General features: G+C 54.7%; 1 protein-coding gene across 1 annotated transcript in view; it reads left to right on the top strand.

Annotated features, from left to right (window-relative positions):
• Positions 1–20,781, top strand: part of RIN3 (Ras and Rab interactor 3) — a 75,744-nt gene that overhangs the window by 4,630 nt on the left and 50,333 nt on the right. Inside the window, exon 2 of the mRNA XM_012724618.1 lies at positions 8,343–8,460. Coding sequence (XP_012580072.1) covers positions 8,343–8,460 — 118 coding nt within the window. The remainder of the gene's footprint in view (positions 1–8,342; positions 8,461–20,781) is intronic.

Below are 20,781 nucleotides of genomic sequence, written 5' to 3'. Positions count from 1 at the left end.
ACACACACACACACACACACACACACACACACACACACACGAGCTTGCTGAGGGTCAGACCGGCCATGCGTGTGTCCAGGGGCCCACGGCAGCCGACCTGCACAGCGGCCCCCAGGAAAACCACTTGCTTCTGATCCTGCCCTATGGGGCATGATTGGGAATTTTCCCTAAGCAGTTGGAAAATAGTCCTAAAATAACAAAAGTGGAAAAGCAGACAGCTCTGGATTATCCAGGCCACAAATGGAGAGTAAAACCAAAACCGTGGAGCGCCACTGGCCTTGGGTTTCGTGTATCGATTTGGAGGGTGGTGGGGTCAGAGGCCGCCCCTGTTCCTTCCCAAAGCTGCTCTGCGCCAGGTGTTACGGCCCCCAGCTGCTCTTTCCAAAGCCCGCTTTGAGGGTAGCAGGAGGGAATCCCACACCCACTGACACCGCTCCCTGGTTGCGTTAAACTACGGGTGAAACTAACCCTTGAGCAAATCTCCGGGGGCCTGGGGGAGCCCCGGGCTCTGGGGTTGGAGCAGCTCCCTGACTCGCTTCGCCAGCCTGGAGACCGCTCAGAGAGGGAAAGTGGCCTCGGAGCGACCCAGCCAATGGGGTCAGAACCAGGAAGGACATGGGGGAGCAGCTGGGCTCTGTCCACTACCCCACGGTAGTTTGGGGTTTGGGCTGGCGGAATCCCCACCCTGCAACATAGCCTTGTCTCCCACACACTTGTACCACTGGGCAAGACTCTGCTTTTGGGGATTCCTGAGTCCTGTGCAGGGGGTAAGAGGGGGGGCTGACAAGAGGGGGGCGCGGAACCAGGGAACAGAAGGAGCCGCTCACTCAGAAGTCGGCTCAGTCAGGCACCGGATGGCCTTTGCTCCCACAGAGGAGAGAGGCTGGGTGAGGGCGCAGGGATGTCGGTGACCTGCTTCGTCGGAGCTGGCGGGACCCTGAGGGCAGGGGGTGGACGGCTCCCCTCATAGTAACCGTGCGGACAGGGAGGGCCCCAGCGCCCGAGCATGCACCCCACCGCGGTCACCTGGAGCTCTCAGGCTGAGGCCTGGCGTCTGGAGCTACTGACGGAGTCATCACTCCGACTCCCGTGAGCAGCAGGAGGGTTCAGAGGGGTCGTAGGCTGGCGTCACCCGTCACCAGCAACAAACCCAGCCTGCGGTGACATCAGCCTAGGATATGTTGTTTACCTAATGGGGAATCTGGGAGTTGGGGTCCAGGACTAATTAGTTGAGCAGCGCAGTTGTGTCTTCAGGGCCTGGGTTCTCTCCACCTCTCTGCTCTGCCATCTTCAGGTGTTGAATTGCATCATCCGGTCTGTCACCTCATGGTGGCAGAACAGCAACTGCAGCTCCGGGCGTGTCACCCATTCAAAGTTGTAGGCAAAAGTCTTTTCTTGGGCTCAGTCTTTCTTTGTCAGAAAAAAAGATGTTTCTAGATACCAGATTGACTCTCCTACCTGCAAGCAAGACCTGGAAGGGGGGTGAGTGGGAAAGTGGGGGCAGAATAGCTGTGATCAGGGGCCTTCCCTGGTGGTGCAGCACTATGAAGATAGTCGCAGCCCCTGCAGCTCCTGGACAGGGAGTGACCCACATGGCACGGGAGACTCTCCTGACCCTCCCGCTGCTCCCCTCAGGAGTGTAGTGGCAGTGTTCTGCCCCCTACTCTGTCTCTGATGAATCCTCTCACCCCTGAACCTCTGGTCTGTACCCCAGTTCTGTATGCAGAAATTAGTTAATTAATTAATTAGCCATGATCAGTGCCAGCCAAGCATGCTTCATCTCTTAATAAGGGCAGATTGCACCCAGGGCAGGATTGTGTCAGTTAGCAAGAAAAGGGAGGAACGGGCCCTTAGGGAGGTAATTCATAGTGATGGCCACAGACAGGAATTATGATCCTATTTCACAGCAAAAGCAGCAGCCCCAGAGGTCCTGGCTTAGAGAGCCAGCTAGTGCCAAACTCAAAGAGTCTGGCTCCAGAGCCAGCTTTCGGTCTTCCAGCAAAGTGCTCCAGCACCTGACATCCTGGATCTCACCTCCCACCGCCCCCTCCCCCAACACCCCCCCTTGCTACCCCACCCCCACCTGTCTTCTCATCTCTGTGGCAGGTCATGTATCCCAAATTCCTTGCAAGCAACCTAAACCATCTGGGCTGGTGCCTGGCATAAAGCACGTGCTTGCTTGACAGGTGGTGGTTAGCAGGTGAGAGGACACGTATTGTCATGGCCACCAGCCTGGCCTGCAGGCCAGAGTCCTGTACCCTGTCCTGGCTCTGCCGCTAGGCAGTGGCGTGGTCTCAGGAAGTCGCTGCACCTCTGGGCCTTGCTTTCTTTGACTGTAAAGTGAGCAGCTGGGCAGCACTGGCTTTCAAGCTGCCGCACCAACCTCTGGGGCCCCCAGCAGTGCCTCGTAGAAGGAAGCGGGGGAGGATGAGACCCGTGTTCTTACACCAACAGCTATATCGTGACCTCCAGTTACATAACAGCACTCCAGAATGAAGTGGCTCAAAGCAATCACCATTTGATTTGCTCACGTTTCTGCAGGTCAGCAGTTTGGTTTGGTTCCACCCAGCTGGTCACTCCTGGGGTCAGATAAGCAGCCACAGTCATCTGGCAGCTGGACTCACGTTAGCTGGGCTGAGATGGCCTCCCTCGCATGTCTGGCAGTCGGGCGGGGTATTGGCTGGGCCGCCGCTCCTGCAGGCTAGCTCAGGGCCTCTCAGCTCGGGACCGAGCGGGTATGGGAAAGCCGACACTCGTCTAGGCTCAGGCTCGGACCCCACAGAGACACTTCTGCTGCCCCCTTCAGTACAAGCAAGCCCCACATAGCCCCTCTGAGTGTGGGGAAATACACTCGCCCTCTTGAGGGGAGTTGCTGCAAAGGATCTGTGGCTGTTTGTAATCTACCACACAAACGGATGGTCTTTGAGGCCTTTTTCCTATCTCCTGTTTGGTCCAACTGCAAGCAGAAAAAGATACAGAGTAAAACTCTTACTAATAGGATTTTACCAAATGCAATTATGCATATTAATATCTTAGCATGTGTTTCAGTGCTAAGTAAATGTTAACAGTCCATAATAGTAATTATGAATTATGACAACAGTTATTATGTACTACAATATAATGTAAATGTTTATGGACTGTGTAATGTATAATATATGAAATGTAATATACAGTTATTAATATTATAATATAGTGATATCAATATATTGATTATAAATACTATAAATGCTTGGCCTATTATTAATAATAATGGTGATTATTATTATTAAGTGCATACTCTCTGCCAGTATTTAACATACCTGATCCGCCATCCTCACAGCAGCCCTGAAAAATGACTTTTATTATCCTCGTGCTCAAGTGAGGAAATGGAGACTCAGAAAAGTAAAAGCAACTTGCCTGTGGGCTCCAGTTATTAAGTAGCAGAGTTCAGATTTGAGACCTAAGGCATCTCTATACAGCTACATGCAGGAAGTAGAAAAAGAAGCAAGCAGGGCTTGGGGAATTTGTGTGTGGAGTCCCCCAGGGTGCTGGAGAAAGAGCTCAGGTGACCCTGCAACTCCTGGCTCCCACCCCCCCAACCCCATTCTCACCTGCGCCTTCTTTAGAGTTTAACCGCTTCACCGGGCAGGGCTGGGGGCATGCAGACAGCTCCTGAAGCGGTCTCCTGTTAGGCGGTGGCTTCGGCTCAGCTGTCAGGATAATGCAGGGTATTTGACTAATCTAGAACAATTTGCAGGCGTCTCCACTCCGCACGCGTCCTTCCCTACTTAGCCTCACTGTAACACTATTTTTGAATTGATGTCTGCGGGCACTTCCTAGAAAGGGCCATGACTAGCTGAGCAGCTGAAGCTCCTGGAAGAGAAACACCAAACAGACCGTCTTATTCCAAAGGCCAAGCCAAAGACAGTGGCCAAGCCAAGCTACTGGCTGGAGTTCTGCCCACAGCAGCCTGTGCCCCACCCCCCGCCATCTGGGTAGCAAGCGCCAGAGGTCTCCTGTAACCAGGTCAGGCTCACACTCCTCCCCCCCTCCACCCCAGCTAATACAGAGCCTCTTCCACCCCCCAACCACCCCACATCCCACTCAGCCCCCAGCCGGCCTTATCTTGGCTTTTCTGGAAAGACCCAAGACTTGGCCATATCCAAAGAAAGGCTACAACCGGCTTGTGCTGAAAGGTTGGGTACAGGTTGTTCAGAATTGGGGACCTGTCGGGGTCCTGGGGGACTTTCCTGTCCACGCTCTGGCTCACGAGTAGAGTGCACAGACACAAGGTGCTCTGGGCGACGCCTGGCTCTATGGCCCGCTTCTGCAGTTCCGTCTGCCTGCTTGGGCCTGTGCCCCGCGTCTGTGCGACGGTCACGATGCCCAGCTCCCAGGGTGTGCCGAGACTGGGCCATGCCAAGCCTGAATGCCAGGCACAGAGCCCAGCCGCTAGCGGCTCCTTATCCCTGAACTCCCCGGGGACCCCTTCTGCTGCCTTTTCACAATACACATGAGAGTAGACTGAGCCCCTGGTCTTGGTGGGGCCTGGAACTGGGGGGCTGAAGAGCAAAAACCTGCCATGGACTGGGGCTGGGAAGGAAGTCGGGGAAGATGCAGAGTTCGGCCCGCATGGGCCTCTGTGGGCCCTCTGTGCCACCGGGTGCTTCCCTGCGTGTCTCGGGTACATCTCCAACCCTGCGGGGAGGGCTTTGGTTTCCTTTCTTGTCTCTGCTGGGCGGCTGAGCCCCATGCTCTGGTCAGGACACTGAGGCCACGGAGTTTCCGAGGGGCAACCAGAACTGCTGCCAGCCCCCTGGGGAACCAGGAAGTAGCCATAACTGTGACACCAGCCCCTGCCATGCCACCCCCCCCCCCTAAGGGTTTCTGTCCACCAGCTCCTCTTCTTTCTTTCTCTCAGTGGAATAGGAAGGGGCAAACAGTGAGGAAATCTAAAGAGCTACATACTGGGAGTGAAAGAGCCAATCAGGTTGCAGTTGCCTCAGGACACCCCAGCAGGGCTGGCCACCAGGACTTGTCACTGCAGTCACTCGAGGGGGAGACAGAGACAGAGCGTCAGGACTGTCAGGGAAGACGCTGATGTCTGGAGCCAGCAAGTGTCTGTGGTCCCGGCCCCTAGGTGGATGCCCTTCAGGGCAAGGCTCTTCGGTGTTTGCATAGGAGGGTCACGACCCACCCCTTCTTCCTGTGCCCTGGGGTGGAGGGGGCATGGCTTCCCTGCGGTGTGGCCCCTCACTGCAAGGGAGCGTCTCCCTCCAACAAGCGCAGCTATGGTTTCCACTCAGGAGCCCACTGTCCTCAGCTCTGCTCAGCTCAGGGTCAAGGGTCCAAGTTTACTGTCGGCTGTCCCAGGCTCCCCAGGGCAGCCTGCTCCCCAGAGCCCCCAACACTCACACACGCACACTCACTCCACCACAGTGATGCTCCCACACCCGGCGGGTGAGGGGTAAGCACAGGCCCCGCAGGTTAAAGGCAGGAGCCCCAACAAGCTGCCTCATCTCGCATGCCACACACAAGTGGGGTGCTCAGGCCACCTACATCTCTTCTTGGCTTGCCTATGGACACGACCCTTTGGGTTGTGGGTTGCTAGGACTCGGGACCTCAGCAGAAGCTGCCTCCTGCTGACCACTTTATGCTGAGGGAGGCTACTCGGCCTAAGAAAAGGGCAGTGGGGGGCCAGGTCTGGGATGAGGAGGGGATGCAGGGGCCCCACCCTGCTCCAGTGGAATTGGGGTGCCCGCCCCCACCCTCCCCTATGCCCCCAACCTGGAGCTCTGCTAAGTGTCAGCCTCCAGAGGGTGGCCTGAGTTTCGCTGTGTGGACACGAGTGATTTAACCACAAACTCACATTCTGTCGCCAGCTGCTGTCTCCCGAGATCGGGGTGAACCGAAAACTCCCATGGCCAGTCCCTGTGAATTGAGGCCACCATGAGTCAGCTGTCCCATAAGCTCAGCTCAGTCCTCAGAGGCTCTTTGCGACCAACAAGACACTCCTGTTTCTCAGCAAAAATCAAGCACGTCTCAGGAACTGGGGGCAAAGACCAGATGCGATATTTTTGATGCCACACATTGTCAGACACACTCACCCCTTCTCACACACACCGCTGGTACCCACCCCCTCACCCCCTCACCCCCCGTGGACAGGAGGCGGCTGGTCCAGGGGCCTCGGAGGAAGAGGCAGAGCGAGCGACCTCTTTTCTTTGAAAAGCAGGTGACAGTCAGTTCAGTGACGCTGCGGCTCGCGGGAGGGCCAGGCCGCACTGGGGCCCAGGCATGGTGTCTGAGTGCAAGGCGAGGCTTCTGGTCGAGGGCCTCTGGCAAGCCCCCGGGGGGAGCAGTTCACAGACTGCAGGCTCCGCCAGCCAGCACCTCTTCTCCCGCTGGCCAGAGAAGTCACTCCCCAGGGTCCTCGGTCCTCGCCAGCTTCTCATGCTCTCTCCACCCTGTGCTGCTGGATGAGCGGCTGGTAAACCCATTTCCAGCCAAGGCCCAGTGACTAATGGGATCTGTGTGGCGTTGCTCCCAAAGGGACACGCATGGTCAGGAAAGCAAAATCTTAAGCCAGACACCCATCTAGAGAGGGGCTGGATGGGGGTGCGTGATTTCAGGGAAGTAGAGGAAAGAGCTGAGCTCAGATTCCAGCTCCAGCAGGTCCTAATCCTGTGGGCTTGCCTCCCTCGGCCTCAGTTTCCTCATCTATAAGGTGGGGCCAATACTGCCACATCCTCATGGCTCGAATCAGAGATTCAAGAAAGACCGTGGAATCTATGGGCTGGGTGCAGGGTGCAGTCTGCAGTATGTGACTAGCTGTCCTTAGTCACTAATGACATTTTTGTAATGGTTTTACTGACAGCTCTACTAGCATTGTAGGAACAATTATAAAAATACAGGACTGTAATAGCAGTCAGTAATGATAGCCAAGAATTTGGGACTCTCCTTTGTGCTGGTGGAGAAAGGGAAGCCATGCCATCTCGGGGATCCCCCAGCACCCCCATTCCTGGGCCCCGTCATCAGCAGTTCTCAGTGACCCTGCTCGCCAATTCTCCCTCAGCAATGCGGCCGAACTCCTGGCCCAAGTCCTGGGGCTCTGAATGGGACAGGTAGGCCAGAGGGGGACACTGTGACCACGTGCTTCCTCAGGAAAGGAAGGAATGACTTCTGCTGACTGAGGGACACGGCCCTCTGTTCCCCAGAAGGCGAGGTTCCGGGGGGTTGGGGCGATTCCAGAAAGTGTCAGCACCTGGAAGAAGGAATGAGCTTGGAAGGGGTTTGAGGGCACAAAAAAGTTCACTTGAAAAGCAGAGTTTGTGTGGAAAGAGGGGCCCTCCCCATGATGTCCTGGGAGGGGCACCACCCGAGAGGGCTGCGGTGGGTGTAACAGTGGGGATCTTCCAAGTCATGGCTGAGCGGAGCCATCGGCCAGAACAGGACAGCCAGAGGGACCCTGCGGCCCCAACTTGGGTTTAGACTTCAGATGAAGCTTGCTCGCCAGAGCACAGATGCGTCCCAGGAAACCAGAGGTGTTTTATCGGACCAGGAGGAAGTCATCCGAGAAGGACCAGTCTCTCACGGGGCGGGGCTTGCACATGGAGAAGTGACATGCCCGCCACCAGCGTCCAGGCCTGGCCCCTGCGCTGCCCCTTAGAGCCACGAGGCCTCAGCCAGCGAGCTAAGCTTCCAGTGTAGTGGTTACTCTGATCGCCTCAACCAGCTCGAGGAGGGAGGCCCTGCTGAGATCTGAGAGGGCCTCGCTTTCTATTCCATAAAGTGGGGGTAACCACAAGACTCAGGCAGTGGGCGGGCCCAGAGGCTTAGGCAAATGTGCACATGTAAAGAAGTCTGAACAGTTCCTGTTGCAGAGAAAAACCTATATTATTTATTAGCTATTTTTATTTCCGTGGGGGAAAAGTGTAAATTGACTAATACCTGTGATTGTTTCCAGCAGCCTCTCTCTCCCAGAGCATAAGTGCTGGGTGGGTTGAAATTTAACTTGACTCCCCATGTATTTGAACTTTTTAAAGTGTGGACCCCAGAACACCCCCCAGATCAGAATCATCTGATTCTCCCCGTCCCAGTCAGCATCTTGGGGGGACCCAGGGATCTGCATTTTAAGCCCCCCTGCCAAGATCCATGCCGACAGCATAGAGGCCTCTGGGAAGTGGCGATATTCGCTGCCTTCCCTCAAAGAGCAAATGAAGAATTGAGCTGCGGGACACGGATGTGGGGGACCGACCCCCAGTTCTGAGGGATGCTTGGCTACGGCCCCGCCCCCTGCCGCCTCTTGTTTCAGCAAGAGTCCGTGACCTCCGCTGACTCGGGGTGGTCTCCCCTTCTCCCCGCAGGCGTTCCTGGTCCGGAGGGACAGCAGCTTGAAGCTTCTGGTGCTCTGTGTCCACGTCCCGTCCCCGCAGGAGAACTCATCCGGTGTGCTCGAATGCGCCATCAAAGAAGAAAAATCGAGTAAGTACCTGTCTTCCGTTCTGGCCCCCGACCACACCGCAGCAGCAGACACTGCTCCCCGTAACCACAGACACTGCTGTCAGGCGGAGGGGTTTAAAATTAGAAGAAGGGAGGAAAGCTTTGCATCTGCTGAAGTTGTTTGGCCAGGTTTGTTTTGAGCTTATCACTCAACGCAACGAGTTTCCGCCCAGCCTTGTCGCTCACGGCTTCTTGGCTCGGCTTCCTCGTGGCTGCCTGTGAAGTTTCCTCTTGGCAGCTCAGGCTTGAGAATGGGGAGAAAGGGAGAGGGGACGCCTCTGGGCCCTAGTGACAGCTCCAGACACATCCAGCCGTGATCTGGCAAACGTCACTTAACCTCTCAGAGCCTCCATTTCCTCCTCCATCCAATGGACACAGCCATCATCGTCCAACCTGTATCACAGGGCCTTTTCGGGGGTCAGATCCTATATGTGCCCAGGGCTGCCAGGACGGGCTTGGGCCTCAGCCAGAAAATACTGTGGCCTCCCCGTCAAGGGTGGGTTGGTACTGATACTTGATGAAAGGCTTCCAGCCTCCCCCCCACCTCCCCCCACCTTATGAGACAGTAACGTCAAAAAAAACCTGTAGAAGAACCTGGAACATTCCAAATGCTGGCCTGAGTCCTCTTATAATTGGAGGTGGGCACGTAGGAAGCTTTTTACTTCCAGTTAGCAACTGAGAGACAACAGTTCAATAAGATAATAAAATATGTATTAAGTATTTCATAAATATTCTGAGTATAAATTATAAATATACTCACATAATTAAATAGCAAGTAAATGTCATAAGTAATTTAAGATCATTACTAAATATTCTGGAGTGTTTGGTTCTCAGGAACACTCGGGCCCCACACAGGGAAGAGACAAACACAGGTCAGGGGGCCTCTGAGGCTTCCAGTGTACTTGGAGGGTGGGGCCGGGCAGACAGGAGAGACTCGGACACCAGTGCTTGCTGACCTGCGTGGTAGGCGTGATGGCTCAGGAGACGCAGAGCAGGGGGCGCCTGGGCCCCTTGCGTGAGTGGGCTCGTGAAGGGCTGGTTTTCTAGCTCCAGAGGCGGGTGAGAAAGTGAAAGCAGAGACAGGTTCCTGTTCTTGAGAAAAGGGGGCCCTTCCCTGGGGACCCGGCTCGTGCAGAATGGATGTCACACCCGCACTTACCGAGTGTCCATTCTGTGCAGGGCTGTGTTCTGTCCCTGGGGTCGCAGCAGGGAACAGAGCAGAGTCGCCACCTCTCGAGGCGGAACTGGTTATGGAGGTGAAAGTCAGAGGGTCAGGCTGAGGAGAAAGTGGAATCGGGAAGCTCCACCGGCTGCTGTAATAACAGAAATGCTGTCCCGCCCACGTGCAAGGTCCCCGAAGGCTCATCCAGGGACCCCAGCTCCCCACCTTGGCAGGCAGCATCCATTTCCCCGTGGGACACCGGAAGGCTAAGAGGCTGGGGCAGGTGCTGGCCAGTCTCACCTTCAGGGCCTGGGGGTGGGGGTGTGCCCTGTGCTCACACTCACTGGCTAGAACTCGTGTGCCCATGCCCGGCCCCACGGGGGCCTGGGAAATCGGTCCCGCATGTGTGCAGGCTTTTGGGGAGCTGCCAGCCCGTTCCTGCCCTCTGGGGAAGGGCCACTGTGTGCAGGGGTGCAGGGAGAGGCTGTTGGCTTTTGCACAAACTCTGCTGCCTCAGACAGGGAAAACGTGTCGGAAATCTCAGAGGCAGAGTTTAGCTTTCCAGACCACATATGTGGCCCCTCTGCAGAGGGGGTGCAGTCAACGCATTTGCACTGTCGCTGGGAGGGGACTGTCAGCACCCACCTGCTTTTGGACTGTGTGGTCCTGCCAGAGGGGGCCACGCTGTCACTGGGCTACAGGGGACTTGGCCCCCTGACACTCGTGACACCCACATTGGCGGGGGGGTCTGAGAGCGGGGAGTGCCCTGTCCCAGGGTTCTCGGAGGAAAGGGCTCCGGACTAGACAAGGCCTGGAGGTTCTCTCCTGTCCGAAATCCTTAGGCTCCTTTCGCCCTCACTCCTCAGTCTCCAGGTGGTCACTGTCCAAGCCACCCCCTGCCCCCAGTCGTCCCAGCCTTTTGGAATGTTCAGAAAGCGCACGGCAGGCCTGGCTCCAGTCCTGGGAGGTCAGGCCCGGTGCGTATCTCTATCCTGCTAAGAAGCCCCAGGTCAAAGCAGGGCACGCAGGGATGGAGGTGGTGGTCACGTCCTGTGCTCCACCTTTAAGCTTTTAAAAATGCAACATTCGGCTTTGCTGAAAAGACCGTCACAACTCAAACCAAAAGTCCTTCCTGTCACAAACTCCCGGTCATGACGGGAGCCCACTCCCAGCCACCCCACAGTGTCCACTATACGTTTGTATGTTTTACTTGCCTCTAGAAGTTCTTCTTCCACGAGCCCCAAACTTTGGTCCTTTGAGGTTTGCCCGGGAGGGAACCCAGACGACAGTGAAACAAACGGCAGGTGAAGGGCGTCTCTCCTTGGGAGCATGCAGCTCCTGGCTCTCCTCACTCCCCATGCCGAGCTGGAGGCCGCAGCCCGAGCGCAGCCCAGCCCTGCCTTTCACTGCTCGTGGGACCCTGGCTGTGGCGCTTAACCTCTTGGGGCTTCTTTTGTGGGTGATAATGGTGCCTCCCGTGTGTGGTGCTGGAAGGAGTTAGTGCGACTGAAGAAGGATGTAGCTGAAGCCAGTGGAGGGTTCTGACAGTGTTGTTATCTTTTTTTAAATATTTATTTATTTGCACACACAGAACTGGGGTACAGGCCAGAGGCTCAGGGGCGGCGAGAGGCTTCACCAGAGACAGAGTGGGGAGCGGAACAGGCAGATGGACGAAGTCCACTGCTGAGGGGAGCAGCGGGCGGGCCAGGAGAGGTCTGCGCGCCCTGTGGGTCACCTCCGGGGCAGGTGGGGATCCAATTCATGCTGGAGCGGCTTTAGCTTCTCAGTGCTGCGTTTTCACCCGCTGCGGCACCAGGGAGGCCCGGCGTTGCTATTTTTACAATTGCTGCTGCCGCTGCTGCCACCACACTTACAATCGCTGTTTCTGCGGCCGCTGCTACTGCACTGCCGTCGCCCCCCAGTGCGCCCGCTGGCACTGCCACGGGCACCAACACCGTGCGACCCCCCTGAGCACACTGCGCTGCCGTGCCTACTGCATCCTGCCAGGCACGGCCATGTGCTGCCCCCATTACAGTTTTGAGTGATTTTTGGTTGATCCCCCACGGTAAGCCGAAGGGGCGTGGAATAAGCCTGCTCACACAGGGACCCTCGGCTCTGGGTACACCGCAGGAGAGCAGGTGGGGGCGCCTCCCTGTCCCTGTGGGAGGAGGCCGAGGAGGGCACTCACCTCCCAGAGCAGGACGCTCCTGAGCCTTCCTGTTGCCGTGGTGGCCTGAGGAGGAAGTGGGCAAGGGAAAGGCCCAGGGCCTAGGGCTGGGGCCTTTTTGGGGGGTTCTCCACTTGGCTTAGGCAAGGGGAAACCCAAAAGTGGGCAGTCAGCCTCACCGTGTCCCCTCGGCTTGCTGAGAAGCAGATGCGCCCGGCTGGCCCCCGCCCACCCTGTGGCCGGGATCGAATTGCCCCCCATTTCTTGTTCCCTTGAGCCAGGAGTGGGCCCGGACAACTTCAGGACAGATGAGCCTGAAAACCCTGACGTCGTCAGCGTGGGCTGGCTGTGCTGCCGTAACAAGCATCCCCAACCACAGGGGTTTGCGCGCTCTCACATGTGGGCAGCGCCTGGAGGCGCCGTGTTCAAACATCTGCTCTGCAATCCGGGCGAAGGAGGGCCGGAGAGACCGGCAGGGTTCCCCGGGGCTCTGGAGGTTCTGCTCTGGGGCAGCAGGTGTCCCCTCCCCTCACACCTCGTTCACCAGAGCAGCCAGGTGCCAGTGAGGTGGGGGTGCCATCCTCCAGGGGCCGGCGACTCGCGGGGGCGGGGGGCGGCGGCAGCCCACTGCTTCTGCAGGCCCCTCTGGGCTGCGCTAAGGTGCTAAGGAGGTTTCGAGGTGTCGGGGTCAACACTCTGCCTTATGGGAGACCCTCCAAGACCAGCTCTGGGTGTGCAGGGGAGCAGGGACCCAGCAGAGGAGACGTGGGGGGGGGGATACATGGAACAAAGGAGCAGGCACGGGATGGGCAGAGCCAGACCGGCTTCTGGGCACCAGCCCTGACATTTTGTGGCCGAATGCACCCGCTGTCTGGGGGACACTGGCCACTTCTTAGTTGGTCAGCACCCATGGAACAGTCACAGTGACACATTCATAGGGTGGCATTTTTCTGCGGGCTGTTAAAAAGTGAAAGGAAGCCAGCTGGGCCTGTCCCTGGAGGAGGAACCACAAGATGGTGGTGGGTGGTGTGGTCTGGCCCCACGGGAAGTGACTGCCCAGCAGTGGAGTTCCTGGGGCAGCCCCCCTCTGCTCCCTGCCTGTTTCCCCCTGCCAGCTGATGCCTGGCCTGTCCAGCTCAGTCAGGGCTGTTCTTTGCCCTGAGCACACCTTCCCCTCTCAGGGGCTGGTCTAGTAGTTGACGGAGAGACACCTGTTTCTGTGGGAATGACGCCCACCTCCCCGGCTAACGCAGTGAAAGCTGTGCCAGTGGGTGCTGCTGGTTCTCATCACTGGGCTGAGGGAAGAAATCCCAGGGACTCCTCCTGGGCAGTGGAGATATGGGGGGACGGGTGTGGGGAGACAGGGTGTCGCCTTTGAGTTCTACTCCAGGGATTTCCATTGACGCTCTTGGGCCTTATTCTAGAATGGGATTCAGCCAGTACTTGAGGGGGAAACCTGATATTCAATGAGGGAGGCAGAGCTGATGTGTGTCTTGCTTTCTGGTCCTTTAAAAGCCTGAGCTTTGGAAAGGCTGACGATTTAGGATTTATATCTGTCACCTTGGGACATTGGACACGTTACTCTACTTTTCTGTGCTTCAGTTTCCTCATCTGCAAAATGGGAACAAGAATATTGATGAGGAAATACACAGGGGACATGGGACAGTGACACTGGCATGTGGGATGCATCAGCAGTGTTAGAACTTGACGCTGGGTTTTTGATGTGACAGAACTGTGGTGCTGGGCTTCGTGGTAAGACATACAGGTTTAGTCTGTCTTCGTTCCTGGCACAGGACTCCTAAGACATTTTTGGGAATTTTCTAAGTGATAAGAGCAACAGGTTGAATCAAGCATGCCTTTGTAAGGAGGCTGCCATAAAATCCCAGGGACAGGGGGTGGTGGGCTGCCAGGCTGGTGAACAGGTGTGGATTCTGGAGCTCCGGCCCTCCCCCCACCCCTCGACCTGTACCTTGTTTCCATCCAGCTGTTCCTGAAGTACACCCCCATTATAACAAACTGGTAGTCTGGCAAATACAGTCTCTCTGAGTTCTGCGAGCTACTCTAGCAAATTAACTGAACCCAAGAAGGGGGTCACTGGAACCCTTGAGCTACATCTGTTACTGTTGCATCAGCAACACCACACTGATAAAGAAAAGAAGCAGGAGCCATGGAGCAGGCTGGAGGATACAGGATGCTCTCAAATGCAAGATCCCAGCCTTTTTATTGACCAAGGAAAGGGTGGATCACATTGAGGACTAGATTTAGGGCTTTGGGGAGGGTGAGTCTCCTGATAGACTCCTGACCCCCACCCAGGGCTCCAATCTTATTAACAAGACATTCCACTGATGAGCCCCAGGGGCACAAAACACACCTTGTGCTGTGCCCAGGGGAGCAAGTGTCCTGCTCTTGTCTAACTTGAAAGCAGCTTTGTACGCTCCACCCACATGTGGATGACTTGGACCTTGGACGTGAGATTGGCATCTGAGTTTGGAGGTTGATGGCAGTTGGCGGTACCAAGGCCTTAGCCCCTGGGATCTGACACTCTCCTGGTAGTGTCAGAAGTGGGTTGAGTTGAGGACACCCTCCTGGTGTTGGTGAATTGCTTGGTGGTAGGGTTGGGAGGGAGACAGACCTGTTGAAATTGATGTCAGAACCAGAGTAGCTCAGATCATACTGTTGTCTCCTTGGTAAAATAGAGACTTTGGGGGCTGGTGGGGGGGGATCCAGAGATACCATGCTTAGTGAGTGCGTGCACAGTAAATTCTAGCAGTTATAATTAGTTATGGAAATTGAGTGACATGTCGCTCACACCTCTAAACCATCACTTCCTGCAGCCCCTTGCTCTGGAGAGCTCAGTCAAAGAAGTCAATTTATGGGGAGGGACAGAGTCCAGGGGAACACGGTGGGGGGGTCTTTGGGGCCCTGGTGGTGGGAAGGGTGTGAAAGGAGATATTTGTAGAGGATTGAGCTATAACCCCTGGGGCAGACACAGGTATAAATCTGCTTTAGCTCAATAAAAACAATTTAGGGGGGGAAAGAAAAAGAAGTGGATTCATTCTTCTTACCTCAATTGGTTATTGCCTGTGGAGCTTTTGGCTTAAAACTACCCACAGTTAGTTTCATTCTCTTTTTAGAAGTTCCATTTTCAGCCTCCAAAATGGAGGTTGGCCCAGGAAAAACATACGTCATTGGATAACTTAACTCTCCTGAGAATTCATTTTAAAACTGATGAATTTCTTTTTTTCTCAAATTTTGAATCCTAATGGTGCCTGTAGTTTTTTGCTTCCTTTTTTTCATATGAACATTGTCTTATGAGCTTTCTCCGTTGTTAAGCATTTCACAGGCTTTGTGTCGAGTTAAATGTGTACTGACTGACCCCGACACTGCCTCTGGGGTAGACAGACACTTGCCTGTGAACCAGACACACAGCCGGATGGTTCTCAGTGCTGGAGTGGACGTGTGCACTTTGGGGAACTCGGAACTGATCTCTTCTGACTGGGCAAGCCAAGCCTTCTTAGGTTAGGGACGATAAGAAATCATTGAAGAGAGAGAAGTTGGGGGTGGAACATGCTTAACTGAGACCCCGCCACTCTTTGGGCTCAGAGACAGACAGAATCATCAGAAAAGAGTAGACGGAAGCTATGTTGAGGGTGGAGAAGTAGAATCAACGTGACTGGCAGTGGAATCAAAGATGGCGCTGGGAGATGGTGGGTCGCCAGGTCCCAGAGGGCGGGAACAACCACCCGGGAGGGCCAGGGGTTTTGTTCTGCTGTGGTGGAAAGACATAACAGTGGGGGGCCCCATGGGATCTGTGACTTAGGAGGTGCTCAGCTGTGCAGGTCACGGAGGGCATGTCCACTGTGCCCATGAGGACAGAGGTGGAGGATGACGTAGTCTTGGTGATTGTCCAAGAACAATCGGGTAGTGAGCAGTGAGGCCAAGAAAGTGGGGCTGGGCAGCTGAGCCTTCTTGGGGACAGAGGCCAGTGAGGAGGCTGACAACACACAAGCTCTCTGGACTTTGTTTTACCCAAAGATATGGGCGTGGGAGGATGTTCTGAGAGCCATGTCAGAAAGATCTTTGGAGCTTTGTGCACAGAGGCTGCCATTTCAGGGGCTTCGCACCTTCCGAAGGAAAAGTCTGACTTAACTGTTTCAGCCAAGAGCCTCACGTAGCCACCCTCCTTTGCGGGGGTGACTGTGAGGGGGCCCAGGGTCGGGCCCTTGGGCTTCTCGTCCAGGGAGAGCACGGCACGGGCTTGGCTTGCTTGGCATCTGGGGTTCCACTTTCCCTTTCTCCTTCTCCGTCTTCCTCCATGAAAACCAGCTCTGGAAATTACCCACTCCGCTGCAGATTGATGCGAGCAAGTGAAGGACAGCATCGCCCAGCAGTGAGGCCGCGAGCAGGCCGCGGGCTTCAGCCGGCAGGACAGGGCCTGGGCCGGGCGTCCCGAGGCAGCCAGCCCTGCCTCCGCCTCGCCCTACCTGATCACATCGTCCCGTGCCCACCACCACCAGGCCTTCCAACAAGGCCATGCTCAGTGACATTTCACAAATGCCCCTGGCCTGTGTGGAGCAATTTCCTCCAGTTGTAGCAGCGTGAAGCCCCCCTGAAAAAGTAAGAGTCCTGACATCCCCAAAGGGAACCGCCGCTCCCTGCTCTCCCCTCCTTTAACATCCTCTTGTCTGCTGGGGGCACCCCCACCCCTCTTGGCCTGTTGGTCCTCTTGTCTTGCCTTGTCTGGTTCACATTTTCCCAACTTTTCCCATGGAAAAGTTCCGAGGGGACAGTGAGTCTAGGGCCGCATCTGTGGCCCCCAGAGCCCAGCACAGAGCGGGGCAGGTAGCACCTCAAATTTGAGAGGTGCTGGGGCTTCAGTACCCAGGGGAGCCAAATTCCAACCCGCCCCTTGCGCCCATCGGCAGGGAGGTCTTGGGCATCGCCTCTGCCCACTCAGAAAGCTTGCTTGCATCCTGGCAGGATGGACACAGTGTCCACTGACTGTACCCTTCGACCCGCCGCCCCCCAGCCCCCCCCCCCAGGGGTGTGAGGGTCGGAAAACCTGGGTTTGTATCAGCCTCCTGCTTAGCTTGTTCTTGGAATAAAGCACCTGCTGCCCTCCCCCCCCCCCAGGCTCACTGTCACAGCCACGTGAGTGGTCAGCGCCACCGCTGAGGACACGGTTATGAGGAACTGACGGGGAAACACGCGGGTACACCTCGGAGCTGGCGGGAATGCCCGCGTGGCGCACTTTGCCCCTTCACTTCGCCCTTTCACGCGCAAGGAGCCTCCTTGGAGCCTGGGCCACGCGGACGGGATCCGCAGAGTGAGCAGAGCAGGACAGGCGCGGGGACAAGGCAGGCCCAGCCCCAGCCCTTAATTGCCTTTGCAGTTGCTGTGTGGCTCTTAGGGGGACCCTGCGCAGCTGCTCTGGGAGGGAACCCCCACAGTCAGAACTTTGAGGGGCTTGTTCCCAAGGGGCTCCATTTTGCTTTATTTTTCCCAAGAGGGAGAGTTGATTGTTACCCCTGAGCACTGTGAGGGCCTCCCAGGCGTGCTCTGCTCTGGGACTCTGCAGGAGGTCTCACCCTTGGAGGAAGAAGCAGCGGCCGGGCTAGTGGGAGCGGGTGCAAAGCCAGGGTGGGCGTTGGTGAATCGTGATCTGCCTACTCCAGTAACGTGCTGTATGACCTTCAGCAACCCATGCAATGCCTCTGAGCCCCATGGGGTAGAGATCTCCAAGCTCACCCAGAAAAAGGTAGATCTTTGGGAAAAGAAAGCCCCACGCAGAGGAAGGTGCTAGTCTTCATTTGCCTGACCCCAGGTGCCCCAAGAACTTGAATTATCAAACCGCATTGTAGCTGAGGAAAAGATCTGTTGTTCAGTGTCCAGGCAAGCCAGCTGGGCGCTTGGCCAGCCAGCTTCTCCTTCCTTTCTACTCAAACTATTTAAGGGATCTGTCAGAGGTGAAACCTTCTGGAAAGTTCTGTAGATGCAGAGTCTTTGTGGTATCTTCCATGCCTCTTGGTGGCCATCTCCCCTTAGCGTAGAGGTTCAGCAAGTGGTATGTGCCTCTTCCTCACAGTCCCCACCCTCTACATTTCTTTAGTGCTCATCGCTGTCTGGGCCTGTGGTGTTCACAGTGGACACTTTTAGGGAACTTGCCCCATGGAACATTCCCTGCTGGAATGTCCCTTTAATGCAGTCATTGTACCCAGTCCAAGGCTGCCCTCGGGATCCCCCTGATGGAATTGAGTCCCCAACAGCTAGTCCTCGCTGTGTACCCGGCACAGGTGGGCTCCTACAGCTCATTCTTGTCCTCCACACACCCTGTGACATGGGTGCTGCGACTCCCATTTCATTTTCCGGAAATTGTCCGAGGATACAACTGGGATTGTCTCCAGGGCTGTGGGCGCCACTTCCAAAGTGCCTTCCCCTGGACCAGGTTTTTCTCGTCTTGTCCACACAGCTCTCCACGTCAGGGCAAGGACAACAGATGGTCATTGAGTTACATGAAGAGCTTTGGAATGACCCAGAGTCGAAACCGCAGCTAAGTTACACCCCGTGCTTCATGTTCATTGCCCAGAACCAGAGCAGAGCAAAAGGGAGCAGACAGGACTCAAGGCTCCAAACAGAACAGCGTAGCAAGGCGGGTGCCTGGAGTCAGGGACTCAGCTGACCTGCTGCCTCGTACTGGCTCTGCCTCTTTTGACATACAAGAGCGGGCCTGTCTGAGCTGTGGTTTCGGGAGAGATTCCTCATGTCCATCTCTCCTCAGCCTGCCACTTATAGCACTGACATTTTGGAAATTGGCAGCTGTGTTAACACCACAGCTTGTCTTCCCCAAAGAGCTGGTTGTTGAGCATTTACCAGTCACTGCGCTATTTCCTCACCTGCAACCTAGGTGTGGTGGTGCCCACCTCACAGACCTGTTGGGAAGTGACTTATATGCGAACGTTTTGCAAGCTACAGCAAGGTGTGTGTGTGATTGTGTGTAATTTGTTGTCATTCATACATGAAATGCTGTACCAATTTTGGTTTAGTTTTGCTTGTTTCCATGTGTTTTAGCTGTTCCTGTTCCGTTGTTTCTTTACATTCCACGTGCTTAAAGTCACCCAGTGTTGTATCTTTGAAAAAACAGGAAACTAATCAGAATCAGGTTGTGTTACCAACCTGACCAGGTGTGGCCTACATTCCCAGATAATATGAGCCTGTAGGCCCATCACAGGAGAATATTTCACATCCTGAGATACTTCCCAGTGGAAGCCTGAGATCCCTTTTCTTACTGGCTTCAGGGCCCTGATGGTAAAGGACTGAATAGTTGTGGTGTGGTAACATACATCTGAAGAGGTATAAGAGTCATATATGGTGTTATAAACCAAAGTTACCTAAAAAAAAAAAAAAAAAGCAATATCTAAAGAGAAGAAGGAGGCATCTAAACTAAACTCTCTCTCTGACATTCCTCATCAAGAGCTAGAGACCCTGGCCTCTCTCCTTGAATCTGCACAGGGCTGACACTGCTTTGACCAAGAGAACACGCTCATATACTTTGGCCAGAACACAGAAGTAACTCTATCTATAGCTTCTAAGAGAACTAGAAGCTTCTATTTGGACTCTGGGAGCCCTGAGTTGACATGTAAGAAATTCAGTGACACACCTTCCAGAAAGACCACCTAGGTTGGCCCAGAGACTGTAGGAACACTGGTCTGTAGGGGAAAAAATTTTCTTCCCCTTTCAAAATAGGTTAGCTGGTCTAATAATTAAATTGACACAAGACACATGAACAGGAGAAAAGAAAAAAAAAACATTTATTTTCCTATGTATAAAGGCTTCAAAGATATGTGGCCTGCGCATGAAGCAAAGCAATTAGTTTTACATGAAGAAGCACTAGATGTGTTCAGCACAAACAAGGAAGAGACTTTAGGCCTGAGTACTAGCTAGCACAGAACTAAGCAGACTTGGTTTACCTAGACTTCTCTCCTGAGCATACTGTCTCTGGCACGAAGAATGCCTCGCTACCCCCACCTCTTCCCGGGGAGAGGAAGGGCAAAGAGTCCTTCTTGCACTTGATTATTTTTCAAAATAATCAAGGTGCCATTTTGACATATTTGGGGCAGCCCATCCTGAATCTAATAAAGTTAAAAGGACTTGCTGAGTCTAATCTTCCAGCTTTTCCTGCCCAAGCAGCAAACATGACAGAAAGCTTCAGGGCCTGGTGGACCAGACCGGTCCTGACCACCAAGTGACTTATTCAGTGTCCGAGGAACAGAAGAAACTCCCAGCTGAGCCCTGCCGGAATGACTCACCCACAAAATGGTGAATTACAATCAGATGGGTGTTGCTTTAAGCCACTAAATTTTGCAAGTAGTTTGTTATACATTAACAGGTAACCAGACAGGTATAACCTCATTTTACAGGTGAGGAAACTGAAACACAAAAAAAACTAAAGGGCTTGTCAAGGTCATAGGTTAGTAAGTGGGGGGGCCAGCATCGAGACCCTGGTTCCCCTGTACTATGCTATGCTACTCTCGACTTGAAAACATGGCTTTTCTCTCAAGGAAACGTCTATCTACTTGAGTTTATAAGGCTCATGCACACTGAATAATTAGAAAATTATATCAGACATTTATTATTTGTTTACTCAAATTAAGGACACTAACTAGCACCTAGGGATACAGAGATGATATTAAAGGGATGTTAGGAATTTACTCCAAGGAAGGACCCCCAAAGGGGAGAATGGGTGAGGCCCCAGGGGAAACCTCTAAGAGGTGAGGACATGTGAGTTGTGTCTTGAAGGGTGAATACAGATGCCCTGTTTGAGTGAAGGGGGGGCTGTCATGTGAGGTGGCAAGACAGGGCTCAGAGTGCCAGGCTGATGGGTTGTATCCAGGTCAAGTTCAGTTGGCAGGAAGGGGAAGGGAGGGAAAAGCAGAAAATGAGGCCATTGACAGGGGGTCAATCACAAGGAAGTACA

The sequence above is a fragment of the Condylura cristata genome, unplaced genomic scaffold, assembly GCF_000260355.1.
Source record: "Condylura cristata isolate star-nosed mole 26May11 unplaced genomic scaffold, ConCri1.0 scaffold00013, whole genome shotgun sequence".
NCBI lineage: Eukaryota > Metazoa > Chordata > Mammalia > Eulipotyphla > Talpidae > Condylura > Condylura cristata.
Note: the sequence above shows the minus strand (reverse complement) of the source record. Positions and strands in the feature narration are given on the sequence as shown.